The sequence below is a fragment of the Juglans regia genome, chromosome 10 (genome assembly GCF_001411555.2).
Source record: "Juglans regia cultivar Chandler chromosome 10, Walnut 2.0, whole genome shotgun sequence".
In the NCBI taxonomy this organism is placed as follows: Eukaryota; Viridiplantae; Streptophyta; class Magnoliopsida; order Fagales; family Juglandaceae; genus Juglans; species Juglans regia.
In genome coordinates, this window is record NC_049910.1 from 34,505,273 (window position 1) to 34,515,588 (window position 10,316).

A 10,316-nucleotide genomic window follows, 5' to 3' on the forward strand; every position below is an offset into this window, starting at 1 on the left:
ATAGCCCAATACACAATCACCAATTTTCAATTTAGAAGCATACCACCCACCTCGAAGATCCCATGTCTTGAATTTCCAAATCAATTAAGATCCCCTTTATATTGGTTTGTAACAAATTTGATTAGTTTTTTATAATATATGTTTAATTTGATCTTAAAAGAAGAAAAAAAGGGAAGAAATGAGAGGAGGTTGTAAATATTGTTCATAAAATAAACTTGATAAAGATTAATCATGTTTGGGAAAATCTATAACAACTAAAATCCTACTAGGATTGTAGATTACCTTAATCATTCAACGTTCCAATAACTAACACGAAAATTAGCAGGTTTCACAAAGAAATGACAATTAGCTGAAGAAAATTAAAACTATATATATATATATTATACTAGAGGAAAATTTTATTTATCATTTATTTTACTATCATTCTCTTAACATCTTATGATGTGGCATGAAATAATTGGCCCGTAAGTTGGATGTAACAAATAATCTCAAATAATTTAATACCATATAGTGCTATAGTCACAAAACAAATTCGGGTTTGTTTGGAGAGTGAGATGAGATGAGAATTTTGTGAATAATAGTAAGATAGTTTGTTAATAGTGATGAGATAGTTTGAGTTGAGTATTTTTTTAGTTTTGAGAAATGAGAGAGAAAAAATTAAATAAAAAATATTATAAAATTAAAATATTGTAAGAATCTAGTTTTATAATATTATTTTTATTTGAGATTTGAGAAAGTTGGAATTATTTTTTATTTTTTATTTAAAATTTTGAAAAGTTGAATGATTAGTTTTTAAAAGATGTAATTATTAGTTTTAAAATTTTGTATTTGAGTGTTTGTGAATAAGATTATAAGATAGAATGAGGTCAAATGATATTAGATTCGTTTTTTGTTTTTATACTTGCGAAGAAATAAAAGGAGGTTGGCTATTGATTTTACTAATTTTGATGAGAGGTTCGTTGTTCCTCATAAGCAATGTATATTGTTGAGTCTTTGTGCTTGTTTTCAGTTTGTGTCTTTTAATCGTTGGTTTGTTAATTTTTCTGTTTTGATTCTAGGTTTGTTAATTGATTTTTGAAGGATAGTTTCGATGTCCTTTCTCTGTAATGCAGTTGCATAACTCACCTTCTCTCTCCCTTTCTCTGTAATGCAATTCGTTGGTATAATAGATCTCAGGGATTTTGATAAGTAATGTGTTTGGAAATGGCATCCATATACTTGGAGACAAAGACACAACAAAAGATTGAAAATGATGTTGATTTTTTCTCGGATGTGGATGCACAACAAGAAGTAGAGTTCACAGCAAAGAGCAGAACTTACTCCTATAAGGGTGATATCCTCAATTATATGTCTGGAATAGACCTCTCATGCAATTGTTTATCTGGTGAAATTCCACTTGAGCTTGGAAACTTGAGCAACATCCGTGCGCTGAACTTATCGCACAACAATCTAACCGAATCAATCCCCACAACATTCTCAAGACTAGAAGTAATAGAGAGCTTGGATCTCTCCCACAATAAGTTGAATGGCAGCATCCCCCCTCAACTTATAGAGTTAGAATTTCTAGTTGTCTTCTGTTTGGCTAACAATAATTTATCGAGAAGAACACCAGAAAGAAAATGTTAATTTGGAACCTTCAATGAAAGCAGCTATAAGGGGAATCCTCTTCTGTATGGACCTCCACTAACTCACACTTGGAACAAAACTGGATTGCCATCTAATGATAAGGGAGAAGAAAGTGGTGGTTTCATAGACATGAATTTTTTCTACATAAGTTTCGGGATGTCTTACACAACAGTGTTGCTGGGAATTGTTGCAGCATTGTATATAAGTCCTTATTGGTGTGAGGAGTGGTTTAGCTTCATTGAAGTGTGCCTCACCAATTTTTATTTTTCTTTATTTGTGAAATCTCACAAGCTGTTCGCTTTCTAAATTCTGTAGCCTTGCATAAGTTTGCATATGTCTATATGCTTGTTCTTGATTTTCAAATATGAGGTTTATAGCTTTCGATAAATCTTTATGGATCGATCATTTATCTATTTTCTACTAAAATGTGTGGACTTTTTATGTGTATTTCTATTGAATTTTAAGCAATCGTAAATTGGATAGTATTATTCACTATTAAAAAGTATAAAAAAATGATTCCAAAATTGATATGCACATTCATAGCAAACTTTTCCATTTAGAAGCATACCACCCACCACAAAGATCCCAGGTATCATATTGAATTTCCAAAGCAATAAAGACCCCCTTTATATTGGTTTGTAATAAACTTGATAATTTTTTTTATAATATATGCTTAAGATGATCTTAAAAGAACAAAAGAAAAAGGGACGAAAGGAGAGGAGGTTGTAAATATTGTTCATAGACTAAACTTGATAAAGATTAATCATGTTTGGGAAAATCTATGAGAACTAATAAAATCCTACTAGGATTGTATATTACCTTAATCATTCAAAAAGAAAAATGACAATTAATTGTAAAAAAATTAAAACTATATATATAGATTGTATTAGAGAAAATTATATTTATCATATATTTTATTATCATCCTATCAACATCTTGTGACGTTGTATCAAATGATTGGCCCACAAGTTAGATATATATAACAAATAGCCTGCAATCTTGTAATACCCCATAATAGAATGATGGCATCGATGACAAAAAAAGATAAGGGATAGCATTATTCATATATGTTTAAAAATTAAAAAGTGCTATAGTTACAAAAAGATTTAATAAAAGTAAACATATAAATTGACGTGACTTAATGTGATACGTTAGATCTACTTTATAATAAAAGTAATTTTATAATCTAATGTAACACATAAATCTACGTTATTTTATGTGTTTACTTTTAAGAAAGTTAAAATATTTATTTTAAATAAGAATTCACGAAATTTTTTGTTACTTTTTTTTAAATTAAAAATTAGAACAAAGCATATTCTCGTTAGCTTAGTTTATAGTTTCCAACCCAGTCGAAAAGTAAACCCAACTCTTTCTTACTCCCTAAGCAAATCTCCTCTGTAAAGCAAATTCATTAGTTTAAAGTCCATCGGAGCGCAACCTATGATCTGTATCTTTTCTGTCAATGGCGAAGCTGAAGATAGGAGGGACATGGGCTAGTGTGATAGAGGTGGTACTGGAGGAGTGGACCATACCCATGTTGAGGATAGAGGTGGCAAAGCGGTCATTCCGGGAGTATAGTCCATGAAGCGAAGTGAATGCAAAGAGTCGCCTGCCACCCTCAACATTAATGAGCTTGAAAAGACGCCATCAGAATTATCGAAAGACGAGCGAACAAGAATGAAGGGGAAACGTTACCAAGGTAACCAAACGACAGGAGCGTCCTCGAACTTCAAAATCGTGTACACATCAGCAGAAGGATCCCAACCTCAGCAACAAGGCAGGCTCAAATAATAATAATTTCCACCGTACTTATCCAGTGAGAAATTAGCAGGGTAACTATAAAGATATTCCCCAGCCCCAGTGGCGAGAATAACAACTAAAGTAACTAGAACCAAAGGCCCAGCCGACAACAAATAAAGACTTCAACCAGGCCCATGGGTAGGCTCCTCTGGACTTAACCTGCATGAGGGAACGTGCTATAAGAGATGTGACTCATCGACCTAGAAATCTCTGGAGTAGTGTCCAGCTCTTGAGTGCTTATCCGTGTAGTGGGCCTAATGTGCAGGGAACCCTCGATCCTCTAACAGGAGGGACATCAACGGACCACCAAGGATACTAGAGGGGAGAAGGAAATCGAAAAATCGCGTCGCATTAATGGTACCACTACCCGACTACACACCACATTAATGATGCAATCGCAAAGCCACACTGCATTAAAGAACTCTAACAAAGGGAACAGTACAAAGGACACGAACTCTATTGGGGCAGACACGATCTGTCCCCCATACTTAGGTATAAATAGAAAATCTCAAGTATGAGAAAACTTTATCTGATCCCTAGACTCTTTCACTTATTTAGAAGCTTCCATGAGAATTTACTAACTTTGGCATCGGAGACTCCCCATCCGCAAGGCCGCCCACTGCTAGTTGTCTCCTTCCCTATCCTTTGCAAGCCCCAGTTCTGAAGACTTAAGCTGTCGGAGTCTGATCCAAAGGCATATGAAACATGACGTTAATAGATTTGATTAACTTTTACCATTTATCCTTCGCAATATGTACACTTTTATGTTAGAAATAGGATTTTATAGTGATTGTCTGGAGTTTTATCGGTATGGTGGTAAATCAATCATTTTGAATACCATATATGCAAGTAAAATAAAAACTTTACCCCACTGTCAACGAGGATAAATACCAGAGACTAGATATCTATCGATTTTTTTGTTCATTATTTTTTCACGTGCTTTAATATATATATATATATATATATATATATTTTAAATGAACTTCTCATTGATGATAATAGATCAATTACAAAGTTTGTCAAACAAGATATTACATGAGATAAACTCAGGACTCTCCTCGATCATTACAATCTCATTACTATAATTAAAACTAAACTTAGCTAATTGTTGTGCAACACTATTTCCTTTTCTCGTTACCCATGCAACCTTACAATCTTGTCTTGTCTTAAGTAATTCTTTTATATCATCCACAACTTGCGCAAACCAAAGCCAATTTTCTTCTTTACCATTTACTGCATTCACAACACTTTGTGCATCACCTTCAAATATTACATTGCAAAGGTTAAGTTCATGGCACAAAACCATTGCTCTATATAATGCCACGCATTCAGCTAGCACAGGTTTAGAGTTAAAACTCCTTTTAGCAAGGAGTGAAACCAAAACTTCTCCTTCACAGTCCCGAACAATGACTCCAATACCCATTTCCTTAACATCTTCATGTAGCGCAGCATCCCAATTGGCCTTAATGTAACCTTCTGATGGTGTTTTCCATTTCCTAGTGCAGCTGGTACAAGTCCCTCCTTGCTAACCTTCTTGCCTTCTCACCTGTGCAGTCTTATACTGTTTCATTAACTCATTAGTTCCCAGTACAAGCCTTTTTGGCTCAATCATTCTACCTTCAAATAGAAAATTGTTTCTTCTTAACCACATTTTCCTCAACATAACAGCAACCCAGCTGAGAGTAACCTCATTTAGTGTCTCAGTACACCTTATCCAAAACTCTAGAAAATCCGTTTCATTTACATTCCATTTCTACACTGGACTTGCTGCATCATTCCATATGTCATTTGCCGCCACACACCTCCAAGCACATGTACCTCTAATTCAGCCTCTTTCTTGCATACCATACAGATAGGATTGTCTACCTCCTGTTTCTTATACAGATTCTGTCTTGTTGGCAAAACACCTTGGCAAGCCTTCCACAAGAAATTCTTCACATTTCTTGGTACCTCCAATTTCCATAATTTCTTCCAACACTTTTCCAAACCACTCTTCATAGAAGACTCTCCCTGCTTCATATGTTTTTGATTTAGAGCAGAATAATAAGCGCTCCTTACACTGAAATTCCCATCACCTGTATATCCCCAATAGCTCTTGTCGGGTCCTCCTAGAAAACTAATAGGAATATTACAAATATACTCAGCCTCTTCCTTATTAAACACTTCAGCTACTAACTGCTCATTCCATCTGTGATTCTCCTCATTAATCAACTCATTGACTCTTGCATCTCGATCCAACCTACTGACTTGTGACTGCACATAGAAAGTTTCTGGAGAGTAAGCCACTTCTGCCCCCATATCTTAATATTTTGACCATTACCCACCCTTCATCTTAACCCTTTTTTCAACAAATCAATTGCTGAGAACAAACTCCTCCATATTAGAGAAGCACCCCTCCCTAGTTTAGCCTCCATTAAAGAATTCTTCTTAAAATACTTTTCTTGAAAAATCTTAGCCACCAAAGAAGATGGAAACTACATCATTCTCCAGCATTTCTTGGTGAGCAAAGCCTCATTAAAACTCTCCAAATCCCCATACCTCCCTCACTCTTAGATTTGCTCATTGTATCCCACCTCTTCCAATGAATCTTCTTCTCCCCCTCTCTACTACCCCACCAGAATTTAGCAATAACATTTGAAATCTCATGACATAACTTCTTTGGTAGCCGAAATACACTCATCGTGTATGTAGGTATAGCTTGTAATACACTTTTGATAAGTACTTCCTTTCCTGCTTGGGAGAGAAAAGAGTTTTTCCAACTGTGAATTTTTTGCCATATACGCTCCTTTATTCCTCTAAAAGTAATAAATTTTGACCTCCCCACCAAAGCTAGTAATCCCAGGTACCTTTCATAGCTCCCACACACACCACCTCCTGCTTCTTGAATGATATCACTTTTCTCATTAGCTCTAGTATTAGAACTAAAAAAAGATTTTTGTTTATTTAGCATCTGACCGGATCCTACCTCATATAGCTTCAACACTTCATGAATCTTCTTCCACACTGAAAACTTTGCTCTACAGAATAGAATATAATCATCCGCAAACATTAAATGATTGATACATGTACCACCTCTTCTCACTGAAACACCTTTTATATCCCCTTTTAATTATTATTTTATTTATTGTAATTGTGTGATAAACTTTAGGGTAAATTGTGACTTTTTCTAATAAACATAATTACAATTATGACATATTTTAAGTGATTTAATATGGCAATCAATTAAATAACAATCACTTGAAATCATGTATAATATTTGCATATATAATTGAAAGTGATAAAATATAGAATAAAAAACAACGTTCTTTCATTAACAAATAGAGATATTTACGTGGTCAGAGTATAAATCTAATCCATTTATGGCATGGTTTATCTACTAATGTTATTGAATCCATATATAGCTCGAGCTTTAATACAATGTAAAAGGAAATGCATGCTAGAGTATTTTTTTTCACGCGACACATGACCACATGAGACCGGACATAAAACTGTCATCATGATTAATTGGGCTAGAAGAGCATAATTTACATTATATTTGTCAGTACTAATTAGCTTACAAGCTAGAATATGCAATGCATTAAATAAATTGTTTATTTGTTAGCAGTTATTTTTTTATTAAAATAATTATTTTTTATAAAAATAAATTTATTCTCATCGTAAATAATTACTTTTATTGTATTTTTTTTTTTTTTTTTGTAGTGTCAATGTTATTTATGTCCAAATTTCTAAACATCAAATAATAATTATAGTTCAAAAAAGAGATTGCGTTTGGTTATAAGACTCAACTGAGTTCAGCTGAACTCAATCTAATTTTAAGCTGAATCTAACTTCCAAACACCCAATTCTCAAATTACTAAACTCATCTCAACTTAAAACCTCTTTATATATAGGACCCACAATATTTTTTAACTTAAAACATATTTGTACATGGAATCTATAATATTTTTTAACTTTCTATAAAAAGTATTAGACTCATCTTAATATCTAAACATATTTTAAATTCAATTTAGATGAATCTCACATAACCCCTTTCACTATTCAATTTATTATTATTTATAAAAAAATAAAAAATAAACTTAACTCATCCAAACACAGCCTTAATTCAAGGCTTCTCTGGTTGCAAGTGATATTTTGGGTTTGACCATTTGGCGGAAGACCGAACAACTTGGCAAAGACGACATAAAAGCGGCTGCTTTCTATACAGTCACGCCTTTCACTTTCGAAACCTTATCTTTCTTTTCTTCGTCATGAAGTTGGCTTCCATCGTGTTATAATAAAGATGATAGACACTCCCGCTCGGTTGGATAAGAATGCAATTCATTTTCGACAGCTTTTTACCTTAATTCTATGACTTAGGTTCTCAACAGAAAAAAAAAAAATATATATATATATATATATAACTTAGAATTGAATAAAAATATGGATGAAATGAAATGAGGTCTGTAATTTTTTATGAATTTTTTAATGTACGTTTATATTATATTTAACAAATATTAAAATTTTTAGTTTGTGTCTCCTAATAAATTTTACAAACCATAATTTGTACCAATCTTTTTCCTTTGTTGTAGAAATACTATAATTCTTTTTTTAAATACAATAAGAGTTGAGAGTTACGAATACAGATTTTTTTATTGGGAGAATTGAGTTATATGCTATTAAGTTTTTGGTAGAAATTCTGTCATTCTAACTACACTTAGAGCTGGTTTAGATTTAAAAATAAGATGAGATGATTTTAGATGAAAGTTAAAAAAGATATTGTTAGAATATTATTATTATTTTAAGATTTTAAAAAAATAATTAAGATTTAAAAAAATTAAATTATTTATTATATTTTACGTAAAAATTTTAAAAAAAAATTATAATGATAAGATTCAAATCTAATCTTATTCATCTCACCTTAATTTATCTCAACCAGTTAAAAGTTCCGAATGCTATTTTTACTACTCTAATTTTGATTATCAATAATAATTTTTTTTTAAGTTTACATTTTTTTAGTAGGTCGTTGTCAATTAATTCTGTAGATAATTAATCCAACCTTCCGCTCCAAGGAGTTGTCCAGATGTCTCTCTTGTTCAAATTCTCATTATTAAATACTCATAATTAGTTGGTCCATGTCCTCCATCCCCAATTAGGGGTCTCCAGCTGTCCCATTGTCTCATATTTCATTTTCCTTGTGATTATTCTCTGAATGCTCAATTATCTTTCCCACTTTCACCCCCCAAAATAAAGTCCTGCAAACACAAAATGACACAATTAGATACGAACTCACAATTTAAAAAAAAAAAAAAAAACATAATTACCATAAAATATAGGAAATCTATCTCCAAGAAAACAAAATTTGAACAGATAAATAAACAGACAGACACGATTAAAAATATCAAAATATATATGAAATGAAAAAAACAAATTCTCTATAAAGTCCAGATCCGACGAGAACGCAATGCATTTTTAACCTTAATTTCGATTTTAAGCATTTTTTATTTTGTCGAAACGATTGATTTGCATTCAGTGATATATTAATTATTTATATATCTATACAGATGAGATAGCTGTATGTGTCATAGTCCCTATATCGAATTTTGGCCACTGGATTACAGAAAAAAATTATAAATCCATGTCCCTTCTGAATCGCCGGCTTCTCCGAGCAGATCAGATCGCGAGCCGTTTTGCCGTTAATTGATATCTCCAAGAATTTGAAATCCAAGGACTCCGACGCCTCTGTCGCCGTTGGGAATACTCAAACAAAGAGTTTACCGGACAACGTACACTAATCACTCCACGGCTTTTGACATGACGGAGAGCCGGCTCGGCCTTGGCCGGAAGTCGGCGCGCCTACGTTGCTGGTGCGAAGAGGGACGAATCAATGCCGACAAGGCTCGCTTCATCAGATCACCTTCAACTCCGCCGATCCTCACCAGTGAATTCGTCATCGCCGATCGCCGCGCGTTCAGCCTGTTCGGCGAGTACGTCGCCACCGACTGCGAGCCGTATCCCTTGTGTAAGCTGCACCTGAACGAACCCGGGTGCGTTGTTGGCGAGCACATACAGGTTCGCTTCTGACCCTGCCGCTTCACGATCTGGTTGCTGCCGCCACCGTTACCGCTCGGTGAGACGGATATGGACCGGTTAGGGGAGATAGAGCGGTCCAATGAGAACCGTACGGACGGGACAGGTGGAGAGGTTCCGCACATGTTGACGCGGGTCGGGGAAGTGGAGCGGGTGAAGAAGGTGGTGGATCTGGAGGAGAAACTCGAGCTGGAGGAAGAGGCGAAGTATGAGGAAGAAGAATAGTGTGACCGAGAGTGAGAACCACATAGTCCTCTGGAAGGTGAGAGGTATCGAGCACCTGATCCTGTTGATGATCTTCTAGAAGATGCCGCCATTTTTGTTGCAGTGCGTGTTTAGCTGTGTAATTTGGCAAACCTGGCTTCAGTCGAGCTATGTATTTATAGGGTTTTGAAGTTGGGGAGTGTTGGAAAACAATTCGAATTTTTCCGATATTGTCATTCAGGATATTTAATTCGTGTTTTTTGCGATGATATCCCTCTAATATTCTCGTATTTGTTTTTTATGGGTATCCCTCCTTCATTCCTTATTAGTTGTTACGCATAGTACTTTCTTTTTTTTCCCTCTGTATTTATCAGAATTAAAAATTATGCCTCTCTTTGTATGACTATAAAAATATAGGGAATGTTTAACTTTTGAAAAATATTTTAGTCACAAAAGGATTACATAAAAATAAATTTATAAATTTATGTGACTTGATGTGGTATGTCAGACTGTAAAATTAATTTTATTATAAAGTAAATCTAACAAATTCTATAAAATCACGTCAATTTATGAGTTTAATTGTATAATTTTTTTGCATATGTAACAGTTCTCTTAAGCTG

The 10,316-nt window shown here is 33.9% G+C and overlaps 1 protein-coding gene across 1 annotated transcript; it reads right to left on the reverse strand.

Moving 5' to 3' along the window:
* Positions 1-8,768: 8,768 nt before the first annotated feature.
* LOC109015388 lies at positions 8,769-9,922 on the reverse strand. The gene has a single exon (XM_018997862.2). The coding sequence runs from the start codon at positions 9,807-9,809 to the stop codon at positions 9,198-9,200; it is 612 nt and encodes a 203-aa protein (XP_018853407.1). The 5' UTR covers positions 9,810-9,922; the 3' UTR covers positions 8,769-9,197.
* Between the last annotated feature and the right edge of the window lie 394 nt (positions 9,923-10,316).

Excerpts from the sequence above, each read along its gene's own strand:
- LOC109015388 (XM_018997862.2), bottom strand. The coding sequence starts at position 9,809 with ATGGCGGCATCTTCTAGAAGATCATCAACAGGATCAGGTGCTCGATAC.